Below are 23,754 nucleotides of genomic sequence, written 5' to 3'. Positions count from 1 at the left end.
GACATCATTTGCTAGCCTCTAATATTAGCTTCGTCAGACATACCTTCCTCTGGTGGAATCTTCATTCTCAATAGAAAAACATGTCTAAGGTGCGTACTTTTATGTATTGTGGCCTACCTGGGCCTCAGTTTGCGCTTCGAAGGTTGTCGCATAATTGTTGCCAAGAGAATAATAATTATTGGATAGTGGATTTCAGCCGGCCGGGTTGCCATCATTATTCTCGGAAAGCCAAAAAGGCTCCTGTGAGTGTTCCGCAGAATGAACTCCCCGGAACGTGCGCCTTAACAATTTGTAGATGATTGGGAGGTTTGCGCACATAATGCCACCCAGCATTTCATAGGTTGAAAGAAGTGTAAATGGGACTCCGTCATCTGGAAAGTCACATGAGCATGATTTCCCCATAGAGAAATTATGGTTGAAGGTACAGAGGAATAGTAGTACACTCACAAGTGATATCAGGTGATTTCTGGATATAGGCATATGTCAGTCGAGCGGCACTGATGCCGCATGTCCTACATAATTTCCATTTAGCTGAGATTGGCTTGTCCAGGGAAAGTAGTTAGACGAACAAAATTCCAATCGAGAATAGAATACATAGGGCGACCTTGCTCCTCGTAGTTGTGTGGAGTCGAATAATTATCGGAACCGGGAGTACAAATACCACAAGATCGGTGACTAGGTTTGACGTTGTTACATAGTATATCATGGCGGTTACATCGAGGCAGTTTTTGGAAAGGCGGGGATTCCAAAAAGTCTGTAACGGCCGGCAGATCAAGAAGACAGAAATCTCGATTGTGATGAGCCACAAAACGACAAAGGTGGCAACTGCCACAACAATTTTCCGGAACGTTTCAGTTATGAAGATTCGATAGTACAACGCCAGGATGCTTAGTTTGATGCCGGCGAGTGCAAAATTGTACAAGTGACTGGTAATAAATTCGCCCTGTTTCCTCACCCCACCAACGTATCAGCGTCTATTGAAGGCGCAAATTAGACTCTCCTCACCAGTAACACGCTTTGTAAATCAGCATATTTCACTGTTGAAATATGCCTCCCCAATCCATGAGGGATCTCTGCGTAGAGCAACACTCAGTCAGCAAGAGTGAAATACTAGTCGAGGGATAGACCGCACCGAGACCTAGTAACACTACACAGTCAGCAACCGCAACGGCCTACCACTCAGATAGTCAGCCCTAATATAGAGAATCATTTTGAAGGGGACGGAGACGAAACAAACCGTGGCAAAGACAATGATATAGTCATCCAGGAAGAGCTTGTCATCTGCAGGCCAGACAAGCCTCACAAATATCCGTGTGACCGTCGAGAGCAGTATAAACGACATGGCCACAGCAAGACCCGTAATAGCTCCACCTACTCGAGACTGGTTCATCTCGTTGAAGTCACCTCACCGTATGTCTTCCACAAGAGGTGAAGTATCGCAGCAGTAATAAGGTTCCAGGTTTTGGATGCCAAACAAAATGGCTGGATGGCAACGAATTTATGAAATTTTTCTAACTTTCGCGATGATGGCATTCTCGACGAAGTACCAAAAGTTAGTAATGATCATATCCGTAGGTCTCACAGCTGGCTATGAGTGCTACGGGTGCACGTGACAAACGGGTGGATAAGGATCGAGTCCTTGACGCCACGACTACGGATAGGGTTTGAAAACAGATGAGCCAAAGCACACGCTTTTGTGGAGTTAAACAATTACAGCATGGTCTTGTACGTATTGAGGGGTTATAGAAGATCCAAGGGGAATCAATCTGGATTAATATAATAGAGCATGATTGATTGATTTATTGATTGATTGATTGAAGAGAGATCAAGACATGGGCAAGACCTGGTTGTGACTCTTGCTTACGTAAGTGTAATAAGAGGGGTTGAGCCCTTGGATCTTTCCGTGTGTCGCAGTTCCTTTTTAAGACAAAGAAATCACGATAAAACACTAAGTCAAACTTGCTCTACTGGCTTTCCTCTAGCACTCTGAAGCTTTCTGTAGTCTTGATGGATGTGTCAAGGGGCTCTGTTAGAGCGACTACTATTGCGGTGTGACCGCTGAGCCTGCAGCTAGTGAGAATAGGGTACAGCTAACTGAGAGAGACCCACTCTGTCAACTCGGATCTGACACCATCTTAAATTGACACCAGCTTTGAACACCAACTCATCCCGATACAACTCGTGCTAGTAGAGATTCAAACCAAAGTCCCATTTTACTCACAGTCTGCGATCTCATCGTGTAGTAGTTGGTAAACATCTGTCCAGACAGCGAACAGAGTTTCCATTCATGCCTGAACAGGATCTCACCGAGTGTGTGTCCTTTCTGGGTACGGTCTATCAGATGGTTGACATCGTCCACTTACTCAATAGGCACCAGACGGACCTGCCACACACTGTCCATCGACGGATCCTGCAAAGTCTCCACACCACACAGGAACTGACTGTGGACCCCAAAGTCAACTTTGCGAGAGAAAAATGTCATCTCGGAGGACGAATTGCAAGAAATAAAAGCAAAACATCAATCAGAATCTGTGAGACTTCCCAATCTAGCAATCTGGCTTTATCAGGATTATGGTCAGGCTCATTATCTGCAGGACTCTACTTCAGCAGTCACATTAGATAAGGCAATAGACCGATTAGCCAGCCAAATCAGTAATCAAGTGTTCAAGAAGCGAAAACTGGACGTGAATGACACATTCTCCATCAATGGAAGTGTGGAGCTTTCAGTCGATGTGTTCGCGCGACTTTGGGCAGGAGAACGGCTTGATCCTTGGGCCCTCATGGCAGCCATGCATATCTCAGACCGGCCAGATTTCGTCAGATTTGGCGAGAGCGGTCCGTTAGACAGCATGGAAAGACATGGCCAGATGCGATCCATCAAGCGGCCGTTTCAGGCATGGGTGAAAAAGATTACATCATTCCGAAGAGAAGCAGAGGGAGGTACGACTCTTACGTTCTGCTGTCCTGTCATTCACAAAAATTCACATTTTACGCTGCTCGAAATCAACGAAAGTGAGAAGGTCATCTGACATGAATGAGCATTTTGTATAATATCAAGAACGCTCGTGTCACGTCCCGTCTGTAGAGACGCTCTAGTCTGTAACAAAAATCGATCATTTTTCAAAAAGAAGCACCTTTCATTTCTCTCTTTCGACTCCTTTTGTATTTGAATAAGCTGAATCCGAGAATGGGGCTTTCAGCAAGGGTAGACTGAAAGCACGATACTCTCCACCCATATTTGACAGCTTGTATCTGCATGAAACTTGCTGCAGTTGAGCCTATACTCATCCTAATAAGTTGCCGCTATCTAAAGCTCCAAGGACGGCAACATTTACAGTCTCGTAGCGGACTACGGTTGTTTCTGCCTTAGTTCTCAATCATAATTCACAGATGCACCTCCCACTCAATCCGGGTCCCAGAGGAATTACTTAAGCTATGCAAGTATGGGGCACCCTTATTTGAACAAAAATACCAATGATCTGATATAGAAGTTATATGACGTCTTTTAAAGTTAGCTGAAATCCGTGCTGATGCCAGGTCAAAAAATGCGTGATAACACTAACTGTAATTGAAGCAGGAGAAAGAAAAAGACGGGAACCTTCCAAGTTAAGACGAGGCATTCATTAGCTCGTATTGAATTGCTCCTGGTTACCTGACAATCAGATCGATTGCAGAATTTATTCTGACCAGGTTACATTCACCACGTGATCGTCAACCCACATAGGCACATAATCGGACACAGCATACCAAGGCGCCTTTTGCATGCCTGACCAGATAAGCTGGCCATTAATCCTCAATCCTTCAAAGTTGACAAACTCAATTTGTGAATTCTTGTCATAACCAGACATGATGGAAATATTGCTGTCCGAGCCATTGTATTCGACATCCCGCACCGTAATGTTAGATAAAGTTCCACCGGCGAAGGAATCATACTTGGGGTTGTATGCCACTTTAAAACTAAACAGCATGCCCAGACGGAAATTCTCGACACGAATGTTGCTGAAGAGCACGTTTTTCACAATATTGCCATTGCTAGTACTCATTGCCATGCAACCCTGATAGTAGATCTGCGGCTCGTGTTGATCTAGAATATCGATGTTGTCGAATGTCAGGTCAGACATGGTTTCGTTTCCTCCAAAGCCGCCAACATTGAGGGGATGTGCCACATCTGCCCAAACGGACGAGTCCCGGATGGTGATATTCTGACTGTCGCCACTGTAGGGCGATGACGAAAGATAGAAAGCCAAGGAATCATCCCCCGTTCGCATGAACAGCTTTTCGTAAGTGATATTTTGGCTGCACCACGTGTCGATGCCATCGCCCCACTGGCCGGAGCTGATGACCCGAAAGTTGCGGATGAGGATATCGTGGCTAGAGCCGACCCCGACGGATGCGTGCAAGGGGCTGAGAACGGTAGGGCCGTCGACGAGGATGTTGTTGGAAAAACTCACGTTGACTGCATTAAGGCTGCTGCCGTAGATAACACCATGTCCGATAAGGCGAGCGTTCTCTACGTTGAGGAATAAGAACGATCCCTTGACCACGGCTCCTGGAGCCAGATACACAGTCTCTTCTGACGATATTTTGTATGTCTGGTTGAGCTGATGATAACCAGGACTAAAGGAGGTTACGGTTCCATTCTTCACCTGCTGAGGGACAACCGTGTCTATTTTGTTGAGAAAGAGGTGGAGAACCTGGAAGACATCACCATTGACTTCCACAACCAGGTTCGTAGGCTCCGAGAGTGTAAGCAGGATAGTGCGCCCATTGAGCGTCCAGGGAATGTCATAAGACAAGGGTCGGATCCTAACAGAGTCAATCGAGGGGAAAAGATCCCGGCTGGGTTCAATGCTGATATCGACAACACCGTCAAAGTCGAATATTCCCACAGATGAGTTATGATATATTCCAGCACCAGTCGTCACATTAGCAACCATGACCCTGGTCCAGTACAGATCGACTGACCGCCATTGCTTGTCGCCCCCTGAGCGGACCTTGACGGTGTAGTTATTAGATTGAGCGATGGGACTGGGAATCGAAGGTACCAATACGCTCCCAGGACCAGCTGCCGTGGCATCGGCGGTGACTATCGTACTAGAAAAACCAATAATAAAACCAAGCGCAGCAAAGGCGGCTCGACCCAGGGATGATAGAGACTTAGCCATCTTTTTCGCTAGGAACTAAAAGATCAGGCGTTTCCCTTGCCTGTTATGATTAAGATGCGAGAAGGCGGACAATCTGACGATAAATAGAAAATAGACTACCACTACCGGGGACGATTGCAGCACTGGAAGCCGACCATGTCGAGCAATCTTGCAGACCGAATGTAAAACGCGGGAAAAGCCCCGGGAGGAACTGGTTGGCTTCTTCATGAGGCACGAAGAATTCGGTCAGACCTCGCCACGGATGGACTTGGGTTGATTTTCATGGTTTATTCCCGCCACAAGTAATCTCCCGCGGATTAGAGAACCTGGATTTCGTGGAGCCCCGCGGAGGATGCATTTGCTTGGAAACACCCGGAGAAAGTCCCGGATGGGCACCGGTCCCCGTCTCCGTGCATTTGCCCGAGATTCCTGTATGAGATGGTGTGGACGTTAAGTAAGTGAGGTTGGTCCTTGCTGTTTGCGGGGTTTACCGGACATCCTTTCCCGAGGACGTGTCATTCATAGGTACGTGATGTTTCTCGCATCCGCCTAGATGCAACTTTTCGATGGTGGCTAGCTCCGGTATGGAATATCCATGCTGCTGCTGCGCATAACTATTACATCTGCCTATCGTTGGGGAGATATGACGAACTAGCTATAGCTCGCTCCCTTTGATGTTTTTGGCTCGATCGCAGAGGCTATACTTACGTTGCATAGAGTAATGATTCTTTCGTTGACTGTGTGACACTTTCACCACTACTGTGCTAAAATAGACATGAAAATTGCAAATTTTAGAGTAATGGTGAGCGATGCTTTGCCTTTCGATTCAGTAATCTAAAGTGTATAAATAATCTACTTATTCACTCAACTGAGACTCAGTTTCATGGCAGTTCAAGTGGAGCTTTCTAATGAAACTGGCCAACTACATTCTCACTACCCGGTGATATGCCCAGAAAGCTGACAAATTTAAGAATAAATATGCTCACTCCTCCAAACCATGTAGGAGCCGAGATATTACTTCAAGCAGCGTAACACGCGTCCTGAGGCGGAACGGTTGTCGAAGTGGAAGCAGATGAACTGTAATGAGAGTGATGATGGTGTCGGCGACCGCTTGGGGTGTGAGTAGGTGTAATTGTAGGTAGAACCAATGACGAGCCGACGGCCGAATATACACTACGTAGTATGCTAGAGGGTATCAAACTTGAAGTGCTGATCGCAATATTCGCTGCCTGTGCGACATCAGACTCCTCCAGCCGGTACAGCAAAGAACCCCAGCCCAGTGAGTCGTAATGCCCGCTTCCTTCCCCCCAAGCGCCCGCTCCTGGTTCATGTCCTCCAAATTGCTCCAAGGATTTGTTCCAAAATTTCGTGGTCCACGGCGCCTTCTGGTTCTTAATCACGACATAATGGTTGTATAGCAGTTCCCATGCCGGACGACAAGCTCCACGTGATGCATTGCTGATCTGGTGGAAGGAGACAATCCCATTGGTGTAGGGTTCAAACGGGACATCATTGCCCAAATTATATCGAGCAAAGTACTCCGCCCTAGTATTTCACGATAAGCTCTACAGCTTTGACAATTAGTGCCGCAAGATAAATGAGACGTACCCAAGAAGAATGCGACTGTTGTTGTAAGCAAAGAGGTCCTCTCCTTGGTTCCATGCCTGCTGTCCAATAACACCCAGCAGCTGGAAATCCAGGGCCGAATGACCTTGATCACGACCTTCCTCTTGCCCCTGGCCCAATGGGTTGCCGGTCTCAGGTTCCAGCACGATATTAGTCACAGCATTGTTGATTGCTCCATTGCCAGCCCCATTTTTGAAATAGTCAATGGAATACTCCCATGCGGTTTGATTATCTGTCAACACGGAAATAGCCATGGCTGAGGCTAGGTTGGCAAGCTCCCAATTTGCGAAAAAATGCTTGACGATATGCTCCGACCCATCGCGGTGGTTGAGGAAGAACAAGTTTTTCTCCAGGAAGAGACTGGTCATCATATTGAGAAACTTGGCTTGGCCTCCCCCAGATACAAAGGGCGGATAGTCCCTGAGCAGCTCTCCGACATTAGCGAGTTCGTGGCCTTGCAGGCCCGCCACCAGATACTGATCGTCATTCGCTCCGATGGAGTAGAGTTTGTCACTCCATGCTGTCAGGATATTTACGGCGGTGTCGGCATACGAGGTGTCGCCGGAAATCTTCCATCGAAGCGCAAGAGCAAATGCTGCCCCTGCGTCATGCCAGAGCCGGTCTGCGTTTGGCGGGGTTGAGCCTTGAGTGTCTCGGTCAACGCTGCTGACGGCATTGTTGGTATAAGAGGCACTCGCAGATTTCATTGAAATCAACTGTCTCCATGATGCCAACCACGGATCTTTGTGGGCATCAAGCTTTTGTTTTATGCGATTGATATCGTTGCTTGTTACGAGGAGTCCAGGATGCGTAAACCCGGACACGAGGGGGACGAGCAAAACAAAAAGTTTAAAGAAATGATTGAAGCAAAACATGTTTTGATGAACAAATGTAATGAGCGTGTGAATGATCAGAAAAAGGAGCGTCTGGGGTGAAAATTCAAGAATATACAGAGATCAACTCTTGGATAACTCAGAAAAGTCCAAGTCAAGTAGAAAGGCATGGTATCAATCACAAAAGTGTTACATAGATACATAGTACCAACTCGACCCCCTATCGTAGACATCCTCATATCCACGTAAATTCGTGCAGTACCACCAAGGCAGCCTCGACCGCAGATCCTAACTTTCAACTTGTGCTATATACGTTGGATGTTTCATCCAAATTACATGGCCAATGGAAGTACTGGTGAAACTGAGCTTGGCTCTTACTCAAATGCTCAAGAGCGATTGTTTCCATGGCCTGAAACGCTGTCGTGGTGGGCCTGTGTTCCTTAGCATGCCCTTAGCTTGGAAGTATCTGTCGAGTTACTAAGTATGGTTAATTTTCAATTGGAATAAATTTCCCGACGGATAATAAACTCTAGTACTCGAGCCCTCTGATTGGCTGCTTCTCAAATTAATGTCAATCCATGTCCTGCATACGAGGTACATGAACGAGCATTAACTATGCCCATATGATCAGCGCCTAGTTGCCGTGACCAACATACTGCGTACGTGCTTGTAAGCCATCCAGGGCTATGTAAAATAGCGAGGGTGAGACGGCCGTAAGAATCGCCTTTGGGGCGTACTATTTAACACACAAGGGCTGGATTAAAGTAAGTACCGCAGTACATCGTATACCGGTATCCACCTTGGCGCCAAAATTGAAAGTTTACCGGTAATGTTTGCATTGCCGCACGTGTGCTTGATCATTCTGTGGAGTAGTTTTCCATTGAAAAGATAAGAGCTAGATCCACCATTGTCAACTGGTCCCCAACATTGTGGCGGTAAGAGGTTTGGTATAATTAAATGTTATATGCGCGCATAACTCCGTTCTGTAGTTCATCAATTTGCTTGAGACGCATGGCACGATATCACTCTTTCGTTTTCCATATTCTTAGTGAAAGATTTCCAAGCGGTTGAGGGCCAGGCGAGCGCCTTCTTCCTTGCAATCGCAATTGGCAAGTTGAAATGAGCAGGAGGAATCAAGATGACTAGCTGCATGAAATTAATCCTCACCATCGTCCGAAATAGCCAAATTCTGACCAGTTAAAGTCCTTGAAATGGATTCTAGAGTATCCTTTTCGACTTTACGATTGTACATTTACACATTGGGGTAATTCGCCTAGCGAGAAGTTTGATCACGAATTCCATGTATGCTCTGTATATCTGCCATTAATCACAGTCGACAGTTCTTTAGATAATCAGACAATCAGACAATCAATTCTTTGAAGTGCTACCTGTATATGAGTTGTGTGAAGAATGTAGCTAAGATGGACGAGATCCTTCCGTATAGCCTTGGGGCCCTGCGACTGAGAATATCTCAGCCGGAAAAATGCCTACATATGGCCCTACAGATAGCCTGCTCCTGATGGGGTTCCACTTTAGATTTTACGGCAAATATATTAGGTTTACACTATGCCTATTTATCTCTCGAGCGTTGTCCCCTCACCATGATAAGAGCGTAACGTCCCCTATTCCATACATGTGCTATCCCATAAGAATTATAATCAGTTCCAGAATATAGCTATAATCTTTAGAGCTCTTTAATATAGGTAATTTAAACATATCAGTGAAAGTTTCACACGTTAGGGCCCCACGAATGGTTTGTTATGTCGCTATTCACTCAATCTTATATTTCCAAGAGACCACGGCGTCATTTACTTGAAAATAATTCTATACTGGTGTGATTCTTATTCTAGAGCTTTCTATAGCTTTAATTCTAGTTTAAGCTAACCGCTGTATAAATTGCCCGCAACTTCATACTGGAGTTGTAAGCCTACGCGCGCGCACTCACGGACAGCGAAGCCTACGAACTACGAATTGGCACGACTAGGATTCAACGGAACACATACCAATATCGACGTTCCTTGCAATGGAGATTCGTTGATATCGTTGACGAGAGAATGTGGCATGATTTGGGACTTAGGCTTCTGGGCAATAAGAGGATGAGCTTTACTAGCCGGAAACCATCACCAAGCTCTCATACCTTGACTTTAGGAAAAGATGCGATTGTGCACGTAGTTTATGAAGCCCAAAATCAGATGAACAACAGTAAGGACCAGCTAAGGGCCTCGTAGACCTCACCTTGCGAGGCCTTATCTTTCATATGAGTCTTCACAATGTAGTTAGCGTGTGAGCCTCATACCAGCTCAGAAAAAGGCACAGCACATAAAGGATCAGCGGCTTGGGACATCACTTTCGGGCTGCGTCGATCGGGAGTCGGATTTGCATTCTCATTAGTATGGAGAAATTTTCTTTTTTGATTTTGATATGTGTTTTATTTCCATCCTTGGCTTAGTGCAAGGGCTTTACCATGTCGCCCCTGGCATAGCAACTAATATAGACACCAGGCTATACAAAGAGTCTCTTCTATCTTATGTATATTTTTTAGGTACCCCAGTTACATTTTATTGTTCAGCTTGTATCGTTGACTAGACTAGAGCCCGAGTGAGGTTCAACATTTCTAAGATATTCCCACGGCACTACTGCATCAATTGAGGTAGACGGTCCGTTACAAATGTCATAGCTCAATATAACCTAACTTACTTTGTTGATAGTATTTATACTTGACCCGGCTTCGTAAACGTCGCTTACTTGGGCTCCGCATACATATCTCGGGATCATGAGCGACGCCGCTCATACCAAGCACGCACCGTAAACGATGGCACTAACTACGAGAGGTTCTTTCTAGCTACTCCTGGTCATGCAACAGGATCTATTGACCTCTTTACCTGAGTCAATACACATCTTGATATTGGTTCCTCATACTCTAGGTAGTGACGAATATTGGGAAACAAGAATATTAACAAGTAATCCTTGGTCTTTTAAGTTTTGCAACAGTCAAACTTGTGCTAGCCAAGACCTAGGATGGAAATCACATAGATACCTTTGTCGATGACCTCGAGGAACTTTTTGCGCATCTGAAGGTCAAAGACGCAGTGATGGTTGGCCACTCTTATGGAGGAGGAGAGGTCACCCATTACCTTGGAAAGCATGGCACTGTCTGTTTTAAGAAAGCCGTCCTTGTCAGTGCCGTGCCTCCTCTGATGGTGAAGACCGATATCAACCCCGAGGGGACCGACAAGTCTGTCTTCGATTTGTTCCGGCAGGCCATGCATAAAGATCGAGCCCAGTTCTTTCTAGATGTACCCAGCGGACCGTTCTTTAGATTTAACTGACCTGATGCACAGAAAAGTAAGGGATAAATCCGGAGCTGGTGACAATAAGGAATGAACACCAGTTTCAAGTCCGCGTATGACTCCATCAAGGATTTCTCGGAAACTGATTTCACACAAGATCTAAAGAATATTAATATCCCTGTGCTAGTCCTGCATGGGGATGATGATCAAGTTGTTCCAATTAAGGCCTCTGGGCTGAAGTCAGCAAAGCTCCTGCCTTAAGGCAGGCTGAAGATCTACAAGGGAGGATCACACGCTATTCATAATATCAATGTTGACGAAGTGAACAAAGACCTTATTGAATTTATCAAGTCATGAATCGCGTGTCTTTTATAGTTTTGACACATAGGCTTCAAATGGCTACCTTGAACGTCGCAGGGATACGCGCAGGCTGACAAGTCATCATCTCGCGCACCCTCCGTACTCAAAGAATGGAAATATAACAAATGCTATTTTAGTATTTGCTACTCTATATGTAAAATCACTATTTAATCTAATAATCTAATAGTTGAGCAGTAAGCGTTCTTTGCCATAGAAATTGGGAAATACGTAGTCCATATAACGCCTTACTAGGCCTGCTTGTTTATTACTTAGGCATCCGGCAGGCCCTTTCGATATCAGAATATCATTTAAACGCCGTTAAGTGAAGAGTTCTCTCTTCTAGTGGATTACGAATCATCCGGTTTACGACACGCTGTTAGAAATAGGGTGGATCCAGGTCCATGACACATGAAGGTTCCGAATCTCTCTGTATCAGTCATTTATTTTAACAAAAATAAAACCCCCTTCCACTAATGATAAAGATCTTTATGATCACTCTTGATAGCATCCGCTCCCTTCTCAGCAACCATGTAGACCGAGTTCTGAATACGGCAGTCCGGAATTTCAGGGATAACAGAGGCATCGATGACACGGAGGTTTTTGACGCCGTGGACCTTAAGGCCGGCATCTACCACACCCTGCTGGATATTTTTAGATAAGCGTGCAGTACCACAAGGGTGGAACGAGGTTTGAGAACGATCTAACACCGTTCTTTTCATCGCCTCATCGTCATCTAGCGGCATCTCCCAAGGGTATTCATCCACAACAATATCTTTGAACCCAGGGCCATTCTTGAGGACGTCATACGTGAATCGAATACCCTCACGCATGGCAATGATATCAAGGTCGTTGGCGAAATAGTTCAGATTGATATTCGCCTGCTCCAATGGATCGGCACTGTTAAGTGTAACCTCACCGCCCGGAGAGACAGGGCGAACGAGGTCAACCATGACCGTCATATAACTACCTTTCTTGGGGTGCGGGAAATGCCATTGGAAAGCACTGCCGAAAAGAGGAATGAAGTCAAGCTCGAAATGAGGCTGGCCGTACGGACAAAAGGGGTCGAGTCCGTCGTTGGCAGCCTTGGCAGCACGGTATTCGGGAGACTTCTCCAAGTACTTGTCAATACGAGGGAAACCGATCAACTCCAGGAACGGAGATCCCATGGCACCAGTGTGGCCATTGGCATATGCTGAGAGAGTTTTATCCTGTAGAGGGCCCTTGCGCAATACATGGTTGTCCATTGAATATTCATCCTTGAGACGGAGAACAAATGGAACCCCAGGGTGATCCAAGAGATGCTGACCGACATGGCGTGAGTCCACAATAAGAGGGATGTTGTGCTTGGCTAGCTCAGGTGCTGGTCCAATACCGCTAAGCATCAGAAGCTTCGGGGTCTCAAAGACACCCTCGGAGACGATGACTTCACGGGTGGCATAGAAACTTAGCTCTTGCCCAGATGCGTTAATCACAACCACACCCTTGGCAATTCGATCGGCATTGTTAATAATAAGCTTCTTCGAATGAACTTCGGGAAGAATTGTGACATTAGGCTTGTCAGCAACTGCGAGGAAACTCCCGGAACGCCGGCCGTTGTAGATCGTGTTTACACTGTGAACCAGACCACGCATCGTTCCATCGAAGATGTTCTCGGTGACAGGCTCCCCAGTGGACTTCCAAGCCTTGGTGACAAGGTCACGGAAACCTTTCATTTCAGGCATAAGGCGGGCATGGGAAATTGGGATCGGTCCACCGCCGCCAATTTTCTTCAGGTCTGGCGAGTAGAGTCCTTCGTCATCATGGTACGTAACACTCTTGCGAAGGTAGTAAATCAGAGGATCCCAAGTCCATTCCTTTCCGCCGTATTCTTCCCACAAGTCAAAGGTACCCTTAGAGCCGGGCACCCAAGAGAAGTAGTTCAGCGACGAACTGCCACCAAGGGCCTTTCCACGGGTGTTGGGCTTTTCGATACGCTCATAGTCATCACGCTTGACCATGGTTGTCTTGTACGCCCAGTCGTATTGACTACCGCGAATTTCCATTGCAAGACCGGGAGTCCGGATCTCTTCGTTATTCTTAGATGTGCCAATGCCGGCTTCGACAACAAGGATCCTGACATTCGGGTTTTCTGCAAGGCGGCAAGCAACGATGTTGCCTGCTGTGCCACCGCCGACGACAATAAAGTCAAAGCGAGCTCCGTCCTTGACAGCCATGGTGAGTGCAAAAGTTATTTAAGGGTAGAAGATGTTTCAATTCGATAGAACTTGTAAATTGACCTGTGGCTGTCATGAGGAGACTATAGAGCTTTTATGTCTTTGAGGAGTGATGTCTTCTTCTTCTTTTTGGTGAAGAGCTGCTCATACCCACAATTGCAGCGCCCTCTCAAACACCGTGGTTTAAGCGTGAAGTCGAGACGTGCAGGATTGTAGATAGGATAACCATAGGTCTCGTACTCATGCCAGAATGAGTTTGTGGGGCCACTCACGAGGTGATATGAGTATCCCTGGGCGGTTATTGGCCATTACTATCTCCAGATTCGGTATGAGCATATTTGGTCAATGTTGGACGTAAATCACCTATAATTTACGAGGATCAGCATGGGTGGATTGTCTGGTTGTTATAAATGGTCGTGATTTATCCAAAGAAAGAGATCTCGATTTTATCACTAGTGATAAATGGCCCACATACTGTATCAGGAGTGAAAGGCTGGAGACTTTATCAGGCAGTAATCGTGGTGGTTAAGGTAATTACGCTACGCATCTAGCAAAGAACTAAAACAACCTCTCATCTTTCTTAGGTCCTTATGCTTCGCTCTTTTTGATCTCGAAATATATTATTGTATATTTCGGGGTAATGCGCCGGATCCGGATACTGGTCGATACGCGCATGGATGCTTTCATGTGTAATTATCCGAAGCTGACTACCTGTTCCTTGAGAGGGAAAGGGACGCGATCGCCCTTTTCTTCATTGAACGAATCAATGTGAATCCAACGTCTTAGGTACTATCGCGTGGGGCATGGTGAGAGACTACGTACTAGGTATGGTATGCGTTTCCGTGTTAAGCAATACCTTTGGGCCAACGAGAAGCCTCTCATATGAGCTGATTCAGAAACACTTAAAGCGGGGAGATTCTAAGATTTTCTCTAGACTCTATGAGTTTACTTATCTTGTTTCCGTGCTAGTCCTGCATGGTATTGGGGGCCTAGACCAGGCAGTTTCGCGGTCCTAGCATTGCGCACGCCGCACGCAGCAGCTTGATGTGTGCTATGTCCAATAGGATACCGAATCAACCGAGGATACTATGGCCTGCTGAAAGACAGGCAATAAGGTATTTGAGAGTAATTAAATTGGTAATGAGTCATGACATGTGATATTCCATGATAATGGAATGTGCCACCAAATTCCTTTTTTTATACCATATTATTTCACGCTCCCGTAATCGTCTTCGAATCACAGCTGACGGAAATATGAAGGTATGTTGGTTTGGTTCAGCGTAAGTGCTACGAATTCAAAATGATGGACAGCCTATCGACCATGAGCGAATGAAGGATCTACGCCTCCTAGATGATTTAGCAGACAAGGATCCAGGAACGCCGCAACTCGTGACCTCCTTGAATTAATCGGCTTGGCTGTGAAGAGGAAGAAAGCAAAGTACGCTAGAATGACGGAACTAGCGAGTATGAATAACAGGCCAATGTTGTTTATAGGTGGATAGATACTTCTACTTAAGTATCAAAGTACCAGTGATAAGAAACAGGAAATGGCCCCTTGATCGGTTGGGCTTGCACATCAAGTAAAATACTCTAATATCTGTCAAGTACTACACAATAATCAGCTAGTATAACAAGTATCTCATGACCTTGTGACATGGTCAACATCTTTCTATCCAACCATAAGAGCGTTGAGCATAAAGTACTTTAGAAATGACTACGATTACTTGAATGGCTATCAATACAATAGAGTAGCGATCTTGTAAGGGAATATTGATGAGTGATAGATGAACAATCTGAGTGTCTCCTGAATGATACGATATGATAGAAAAATATTGCCAGAAAACGAGAAATTACTTATGACCCATAATGGAGACCTTTGCTTCGGTTGCTTCCTTGATACGCTGGCCCAGCTGCGCATCAACACAACTATAAAGGTCTGGAAATAGTCAGTTTTTATTTAACCAGAATATCAAAGCTGCAAAGAGTTATTCAACACATTTAGTAAACCTTCTCTTAAAGCTCCTTGCTAGTTACATCTTTGATATATGTGAATATATTGTCTATATATTAGTCCTGATAACATGGTTCATGTCCTAAGATCTTCCATAACCTTATGGCTTGCTAAAAGTCCTAATACTCAATAATACTACTGAAAGTGTAAACTTCCTTAACCCACTTTTTATGTTATATGATGGTGTTTAATTTAGGTTGACTAGAGGAATTTATACTAAATACTGTTGGTTTGAGGAAGGAGCCGACATAATTAGGATCATCGCCATAATTTTCAGAGAAATTCATGAATCCATTTTCAACATCTTAATATCCCCAAAAATTTGCACGTAAAAGATATCCCAAAACTAGTGGTTGCGGGCTAATCCCGCCTAATGATCACTATAAGGGTATCCTCGAATAGATATCACAACATGAGGAAAATAAAGGGGAAGGGAAGCTTCAAGTTCTGGGGGCGTGTGCAGGTTTATATGGATAAGGGAAAATAGGGGCTTCGGCAGATGTTGCCTGGAACGGGGGGGAAGCACAACAAGTGCAACAAGCATGAATCATTGCTCACTACGTCCTTCTCTCAGCAGAAGTTCCTCTACTTTCCACCAGTAGCACTCTCAGCACCAGCGTCAGCTAAAGCAACCAAAGACTTCTTCTTAACAAGTCTCAATCCACCCAGCAACATAGCAATAACCTCCAGACCAAGGATAACGCCAAGCGTAACCATAGCACCAATCACACCCGCAACAGCATTCGAAATGCCCGATCCACTGCTCACCGACGACGACGAAGCCGAAGAAGATGAACTGGAAGCAGTTGTGCTGGCACAAACACCGGTGGTATTACCGCAAACCTGACACCACTGATCCTGACTCGTGACCGCAAACTTTTGTGTCTGAGTCACAAAGTCTGTCCAGGGGAGTTCAGTCTCTGTGCCACCGAATAGCGGGTACGCGGTTAGGTTGGTGGTGGTTGCTGAAGTGCCGTTGTTAAAGAGGAAGCGCACGCTGACGTCGGATGCAGATGGGAATGCGCCGTTAGTCACTGTGGCGTTGGTGACCAGTTCCCAGACCATGCTAGACGCATAATCGGGGATGCCGTAGAAGATGCGGTCGGCAGCGGTGAGGTTGGCGAGACCAAAATAGGATTGGAAAGTACCGTAAGACCCAAACTGGACGTTGAGTCTGGCGTCATTTGCGCTGGTAATGGTATTATTGAGAGCGAGCAGGACCTGGCTGGCGAGCTGGGAGCCGGCAATGGCACGCGCGGTGTTGGAAGCGTTGTAGGCGAGGTTGTATTCGTGAATATTAGCGAGAACGAGAAGCTCATGCATAGTCTCGTTACTCACGCCGCTGAGCGCAGGGTAATCCGTAGTCGAATTGTGAATTAATGCAACATTGAGCAAATCCCAGATAACGTAGGCATTCTTAAAGCTCAGCTGGGACTCGGTGAAGGTGGCATTCACTGCAGGAGCCACATTTTGGTACAAGTCCGTGGTGGAGTTGAGATATTCAAGGTAGATATCTGAGCTGAAGAATTCATTACTGCTGATTAGGGCATTGTTGCAGGATGAAGAGCTTTGAAGCCATGCGTTATCTTCACTTCCGCTGCCGGGGCTTATGATACTAATCGGAATAAGCTGATATCCATTCAAGGGAGCTTCAACGACAGTGCCATTGCGAAGAGTCTGGTTCGATGCGCTACCGACAGGCGGATAAAGACCCTGAAGCCAGCCCGCGGCCGAGTTCTGGAGGACATTGTCCAGAGGCGCGCTGACGGCCAACTGCGATAATTTGACGGTCTCGCTCTGGATGCCTAGGATCTGGGTCGCTGAGCCATCGGCAATGTAACGGTCATGGAAATTTGTGCCTGCACCGAGAACTTCGTGGTATCCCAGGTCAGTGAGGGAGGCAGGCGGGGTGCTTTTGGATGTGCGGTCGCCGTGACGGTGGAAGATGTAAGCACCGAGAATAGTCTCGGCGGCAGAGAGCTGGATGGCTGGGATGATAGCCGCAGCGGCGAGAAGATTGTTTTTGTAATGCATTTTATCCGATGAATTGCACTCAGACTGTGAAAAGACAAGAAGGAAAACTTGATAGGAAAGAGGGGTAGATGCAGCTTAAGAGGAAATCAATGACCTCCATATCTATCTATCCCTCGATAAGAACCTATCAGGTCCACTTTACCCTCTTCACAAAGTTGACAACAGCACCAAATACCTTTTTAGCGGGATCCGCGGAAACGTTTTCCTCGTTTCATCTCAGGTATGGATCTGACCACCGGATCATTGACCAACTGCGTATATATTAACTACTACATTGCTGCTTGCTGGGTAGGACGATGCGGAGTGTCAACGACGCTCAGATTCTCTACGAGGAAAACATATACTACACAAAATGGATGCTCATCTGTCAATCCGTCAGTCAGTCATGGTTGGCGGGTTGCGATGTATCCGAATATCTTCCGGTCGGTCGTCTTGGCCGTGCATGGCGTGCGTGGCATTTATTATTTAATTCATTAGCTACGCGCATGGCTGATCGACTCACAAAACCGGGGTCACGAGAAGAGAGGGAAGTGGGGAACTTGGACATGTCACCCCGAAGCCGAGTATCAATTGATGTGATAAACAGGGTTTACTATACTAATAAGATACGATGTACTATGTCGAAGCACATGGTCCTCAAGAGTGGGTAACAAGATAGCGACGCAGTATGGGTAGTTTCCGCGTTGAGTAATACTATCAAACCAACCAGAAGCCTTTCATGTGTGCTGATTCAGAAACACTTGAAGCGGAGAGATTCTTAGATTCTGGCTAAACTCTATGTCGTCCGTGGTAACCGACCCTTGCATTATTGGGTAGTACCCAAACCTGCTAACCACGCAGCTTCGCGGTCCCTGCATTGCGCACGATGTAGCTTGATATGATATACTTCGACAAGATATAACCAATAAGATACCCAATCAACCGAGGATAGCCTGCTGAAAAGTAGAGCTAACTAGGCCATCATTGCAGAAGGCCCAAACTGGTAATGACATGTGACCTTCCGTGATAATGGAACTTGCTACAAACCTCTTTTTTTCCATACCATATTCTTCTACGATCCTGATCAACTCACTTAGAAAAATATGAGAAAAATGTCACCGCAAAGGCTAGGCAGAATAGAGCCCCGATCGTGGGTCTCAGCGTTCTCCTCAATTTAGGGATGTGGTGTTACTTCGACTGGCCCTCGAAGAGCGAGAAGAATGGCTGGAGCATGGCGTCTCCATAGCACGAATACAACCTCCCAAGATAAAGATAGAACACTGTGTTCCACCTTTTTGAAGTACCGTCAATTTTCAGAAAGTCCCGGCTCTACGGCCGCTGAAGAAACCCATTTCAGAGAATCTAGTAGACGGGTTTCATCGACAACATAACTATCTGCGTGTCAGTGTGACCGAACGCTGCAACCTGCGTTGTATGTATTGCATGCCAGAAGAAGGCATTGACCTTTCTCCGCCGTCTCATTTGTTGACAACTGCGGAAATTGTATACCTGTCATCCCTTTTTGTTTCAGAAGGAGTCACAAAGATTAGATTAACTAGAGGGGAGCCAATGGTACAAAAAGATATTATCTCCTTGATGTAAGCTATTAGCAAACTACGCTAAAATGGTTTATAGGAACTATGCTTGATAATAAATAGTATATTCTTACTATAAAAGCTAGATATAATGATGGAGGCTGGTTTAATAGGAGTAATCTAAGTTTAGACATCTTAGATCTATTTTAATTTTAGATTATAATAAGAAGATGTAGCTAAGGGTTAGAAGTATAGAGAAAAAGCATCGGCTAGATTCTGGAGATGAATCGAATGGGCGCTGGTGTAAAATTAAAAATCAATTATACAGTGATACGTGGCCTGAATGAATGTGAGATTCTCTCTTTCGTGGAAATGGCCGGAGAAAGCCCAATTGAAGTACGCTTTATTGAGTACATGCTGTTCGATGGGAATAAATGGGAGCAGAATTGGATGGTATCTTATCAAGGGATGCTCACGATGATCTGAACCAAATACCCGGAAATCTTGAAGACGACCGGCCTTGAAAACGACACTAGTAGAAATTATCAAATACCGGGTTTTGCCGGCCAAGTGGGATTTATAACTAGCATGACACACAACTTTTGCGGGTCCTGTAATCGTCTTCGAATTACAGCTGATGGAAATCTGAAGGTGTTTTGTTTGGCTCAGCGGAGGTGTCTCTTCGAGATTTGCTACGGATGCAAAATGATGGACAGCCTATCGATGATGAGCGAATGAAGAATCTATACCTCTCAGATGATTTTGCAGACAATGCATCCAGGAGTGCTACAAATTGTGACCTGCTTGAGTTGATCGGCTTGGCTGTGAAGAGGAAGAAAGCAGCGCACGCTGGGATGACGAACTTAGCAAATATGAAGAACAGGCCGATGATTCTTATAGGCGAATAGCCACTTCTAAATAGTGATATCGAAATATCAGTGTTAGTGACAATGATTATGGTTCCTAGCTTGGTTGAACTCGAAAATGACCCTTGTGAGACAGTCTTCATCTAATTTCTGACCATGACAGCGTTGAACAGAATAAAAGACCACTATTACTTTAGATCGCTATGATTCTAACAAATGGCAATTCTTAGTATAGAAGCATAATTAGTAACAAATTAAGAATCTGAGTATCTCCTCTCAAAGACAGGTACGATGTGATTGACAAGTACTGTCGCAAACCAGGAATTACTTGCGACCTTCCTTGGAGAGCTTTGCCTCAGTTACTTCCTTAACACGCCGGCCTAGAGCTGCATCAACAGAACTGTAAAGATCTGAAAGTAGTTAGTTTTTAATTAAACTAAATATTAGAATGCAAGGAGAGAGTAAATAAAAACATACTGTAAACCTTCTCTCGAAGCTGCTTGCTAGTAACACCCTTGATATGCCCGGACACATTATCAATGTATCGGTCCTGATGACCTGGTTCACGTCCTAGGACCTTCCACAGCCCTGTGGCCTGCTCAAAGTCCTGAGGCTGGAAAGTGCTGGTGAACGTAGAGACCTCTCCAACCCACTTTTCATGTTCGGTAATGGTGCTTGTTTTGGGTTTACCGGAGGAGTTCATGGCAAACACAGTTGGCTTGAGGGAGGAGCCCACATAATTGGGATCATCACCATAATTTTCAGAAAAATTCATGAATCCATCTCGCTGAAATGGACAGTATACTGGGGCTTTGGCTGCGTTTGTGGGAAGCATCTGATAATTTGTCCCTAGACGGTAGCGCGCGGCATCGGGATAGGCGAACATTCGAGCTTGAAGCACTAGTAATAAGGGGACAAAAAGTCAGAATCATGTTTCTCAAGAGCAGAATGGGTGCTGCACGAACTAGGATCAGCAGATGGAGCAATTCCAGGGACCATGTTGGACGGAGAGAAAGCTGCCTGTTCAATATCGGTAAAAAAGTTTCGTGGCTGGGACTCATGGTCAGCTGGAGTGGAGAAAGTAATGTCAACACAAGCTTAGTATACGCACATTACGATTTAAAGTCAACTTCCCAATTTCCCGTAGTGGAAAGTCCTTGTGCGGCCACACTTTTGTCATGTCGAAGATATTCCACTTGTAGGTCTCGGCTTCTTTTGGGTCCATGACCTGCACGTAGACATTCCACACGGGATAATCACCTCTTTCAATTGCTTCATACATGTCCTGCATGTAGAAATCTGGATTCTCCCCTGCAGTTCGCACAGCATCATCATTAGTCATGTTCTTGACGCCGAGTTGACTTTTGATATGGATCTTGATGTATTTGAAGGAGCCATCCTGTAGTGATAAAGGTGAGCAGTCGCTCAATGGAGCCTTTTAAAGTTCACTTACCTCTTTAGTGAACTTATAAGTATGTCCACTGTATGCATTTATATGGCGAAGTGAAGCTGGTGTTCCACGGTCGCTGAACAAGTGCATGAGTTCATGAATGCCTTCGGGGTTACCGACATGGAAACTATCCGAGAAGAGAATATAAGTATGAACGTCCAAATTGACAAGATACTAGCTTGATATCTTACTCCCAGAACTATTTGCTCGTTAGTATCAGTTTTCATTGCTTTCAAAATTGCAACATCTGTATTTACCATATTTGGGTCTGGCCTATGAGTTCGTGGGTTTCTTTTGTGCGATCGGTTCAAGGACGGAAATTTAATCGGATCCCGAACGAAAAATACGGGCTACCCAGACCCAAGATCTTATGTCAGGAACGAAGTCCGAGCGAGCCACATGTCAAAGGTTGTACTGACTGTATTGTTAAACACCCAGTCCAAGTTCCCTTCATCCGTCTTTATCTTCATGCCCCATCCATGAACATCTCGAGTCGTGTCTGCTGAGCCAGCCTCTGGACCAACAGTGGAAATGCGCAGAAGCACTTCGCTTTTCTTTCCAACCGTACTGAGGAAACTGGCCGAAGTGATATCAGTGCAATCATGAGTGCATTCGAATTCCCCGTATGCTCTATAATATGCGTTAGGCAAGGATGGTGGTTTTTAGATATGATTCAATAAGATGTATACCCAACAGCTTTTGCATGGACCACTCTATAAGTTTTTCCAGTCAGAAATAATAGGCTACACGCGGTTATAAAAAAGGCCATTCACCTCTCGGGGATTCTCTCACGAGAGAAATGTGCCAGTGTTTCAATCAGCTGAGTGTCTTGGAGTAATACAAGGCCACCTCCCGACCCATTGCGGACTTGAACACTGGTATCATTTCTCGGAAAGGGGCAACCTGTCATTAAAACGATTAACAATGCAACAATAGGTGAAGGATGAGCTCCAATTACCTTCAGCAAGTGTATAGTAAGACATAGTGATGGTATACGGTCAATTGAAGACTAACTATACCTAAACAAGATCTTGAGTACCTTAGTAATTGATGCTTTCAAGAGGAAAATACGACCTCTTTATATCCGTCGAACTCTTCAACAATTCACCTAGATAGACATAGCGTCAATCTGCGCATCGAGATATCCAGTTCAAGACGTGGATTATCTGACCTATCATTGATATGATTTCTTCTTGACCAATTGAATGACTTGTGATCCTGCGTGTCAGCTATCCATAGCTGTGGATCTGGACTATTTTCAATGGCCAAACATGGCAAGTCAGAAGCGGCGCTTGTGTCATTCACGGATAAGCGGGAAGTAGATCATGCTCGTATGCCATCATGACTTTTGAACAACTGACGAATCGGGAAAGACTATCTTTGATCCGTGGTTGGCGGGCTACTATTTCCCGAAACGAAGGCAGTACTGCTAGTCTAAGTATAGTGGATATGGATCCAGCTGAGCACAATGCTATAGTTAACCGGATAGCCCTCTGATATTGATTCTCTAAAACCTTGTTATCGTCTAAATTTCATGTCCAACGACTAGCCTCGGCCCATTTAGGATGTGTAATTATGAATAATTCGAAAATTATCAATACGAAACAGTTATAGCGTGACAAAAACTCTGCTAGAGCTTGTGAGCTCTTTACATCAAGCCTCCATAGGTCTTGCCCTCCTCCTCGAGTTCTTCGTCCTTGTCGAGATAGTTTTTGAGCTTGTTCTCCTCTTTTTTGAGATCGTTCTCAAAACGTTTGATCTCACTTTCATGCTGTGGGCGAGTCTCGCCTGAGGGTTGAGCCTGATATCCTGAGTGTACACCGTGCTCATCACGATTTTTATGGTGGAAGAGTTTGTCAAATGAACCGGAATTTTCTATAGCAGACTCGTTAAAATTGAACTTGATTTCGGGGCCGTAACCACATCACAAGTCCTACCTTTCGACATGATTGTAGATTTCTCCTTTTGATCGTATTTGAAGATAATAATTGCTTGTCTTTGTGTTGAAAATGAATACAGAATTGAATGTGTGACACAACTACTGGTAGCTACATCCTAGTTATAATCTCGATAATTATCATGCTTAATGAGAATCTACAACACCATTTTACAGTAATGTCGATCATGACGCTGAGACTTAGTATCAAATGTGAAATGATATGACGAGCTCCTTCTCTCCAAAGTCTGTATGGTGTTAATTAGGTAGTGGAGGTAAGCTAGCTATAACAAGATGGTTGATCCGGATCCGGAAATACAACGTGACGAATCAAGTCTTCCGGTTGTCTCGTAGAAGCTTTGACAGTTAGTGCAGGTGGAGATGCGCCACTTGTTGCCTTCTCTACCTGCGTGCGTACGGAGCGGTGAAAATGAGATGCAATACGATGTAAGGACTCTCTTATTTCATTCTGTTGCA

The 23,754-nt window shown here is 45.2% G+C and overlaps 6 protein-coding genes across 6 annotated transcripts; all 6 read right to left on the bottom strand.

The window, feature by feature from the left end:
• Nucleotides 1-3,677: 3,677 nt before the first annotated feature.
• Nucleotides 3,678-5,165, bottom strand: BHQ10_009477 (uncharacterized protein; the record flags this gene model as incomplete). Its single annotated transcript, XM_040882396.1, has 1 exon — nucleotides 3,678-5,165. The coding sequence occupies one exon, from the start codon at nucleotides 5,163-5,165 to the stop codon at nucleotides 3,678-3,680; it is 1,488 nt and encodes a 495-aa protein (XP_040737979.1).
• Nucleotides 5,166-6,163: 998 nt separating this feature from the next.
• On the bottom strand, nucleotides 6,164-7,645 carry BHQ10_009476 (uncharacterized protein; the record flags this gene model as incomplete). The annotated part of the gene is made up of 2 exons (XM_040882395.1): nucleotides 6,164-6,689; nucleotides 6,753-7,645. 2 exons carry the CDS (start codon nucleotides 7,643-7,645, stop codon nucleotides 6,164-6,166), a joined length of 1,419 nt encoding a protein of 472 aa, XP_040737978.1.
• Nucleotides 7,646-11,723: 4,078 nt separating this feature from the next.
• On the bottom strand, nucleotides 11,724-13,466 carry BHQ10_009475 (uncharacterized protein; the record flags this gene model as incomplete). Its single annotated transcript, XM_040882394.1, has 1 exon — nucleotides 11,724-13,466. One exon carries the CDS (start codon nucleotides 13,464-13,466, stop codon nucleotides 11,724-11,726), a length of 1,743 nt encoding a protein of 580 aa, XP_040737977.1.
• A 2,596-nt stretch (nucleotides 13,467-16,062) lies between these two features.
• Nucleotides 16,063-17,511, bottom strand: BHQ10_009474 (uncharacterized protein; the record flags this gene model as incomplete). Its single annotated transcript, XM_040882393.1, has 1 exon — nucleotides 16,063-17,511. The coding sequence occupies one exon, from the start codon at nucleotides 17,509-17,511 to the stop codon at nucleotides 16,063-16,065; it is 1,449 nt and encodes a 482-aa protein (XP_040737976.1).
• A 2,704-nt stretch (nucleotides 17,512-20,215) lies between these two features.
• On the bottom strand, nucleotides 20,216-21,601 carry BHQ10_009473 (uncharacterized protein; the record flags this gene model as incomplete). The annotated part of the gene is made up of 7 exons (XM_040882392.1): nucleotides 20,216-20,301; nucleotides 20,369-20,791; nucleotides 20,857-20,941; nucleotides 21,003-21,290; nucleotides 21,345-21,468; nucleotides 21,533-21,540; nucleotides 21,599-21,601. 7 exons carry the CDS (start codon nucleotides 21,599-21,601, stop codon nucleotides 20,216-20,218), a joined length of 1,017 nt encoding a protein of 338 aa, XP_040737975.1.
• A 1,388-nt stretch (nucleotides 21,602-22,989) lies between these two features.
• Nucleotides 22,990-23,288, bottom strand: BHQ10_009472 (uncharacterized protein; the record flags this gene model as incomplete). Its single annotated transcript, XM_040882391.1, has 2 exons — nucleotides 22,990-23,216; nucleotides 23,279-23,288. 2 exons carry the CDS (start codon nucleotides 23,286-23,288, stop codon nucleotides 22,990-22,992), a joined length of 237 nt encoding a protein of 78 aa, XP_040737974.1.
• Between the last annotated feature and the right edge of the window lie 466 nt (nucleotides 23,289-23,754).

Source organism: Talaromyces amestolkiae (assembly GCF_001896365.1).
Source record: "Talaromyces amestolkiae strain CIB chromosome Unknown scaffold24.1, whole genome shotgun sequence".
Taxonomy (NCBI): domain Eukaryota; kingdom Fungi; phylum Ascomycota; class Eurotiomycetes; order Eurotiales; family Trichocomaceae; genus Talaromyces; species Talaromyces amestolkiae.
This window is presented reverse-complemented; position numbering and strand designations above follow the sequence as displayed.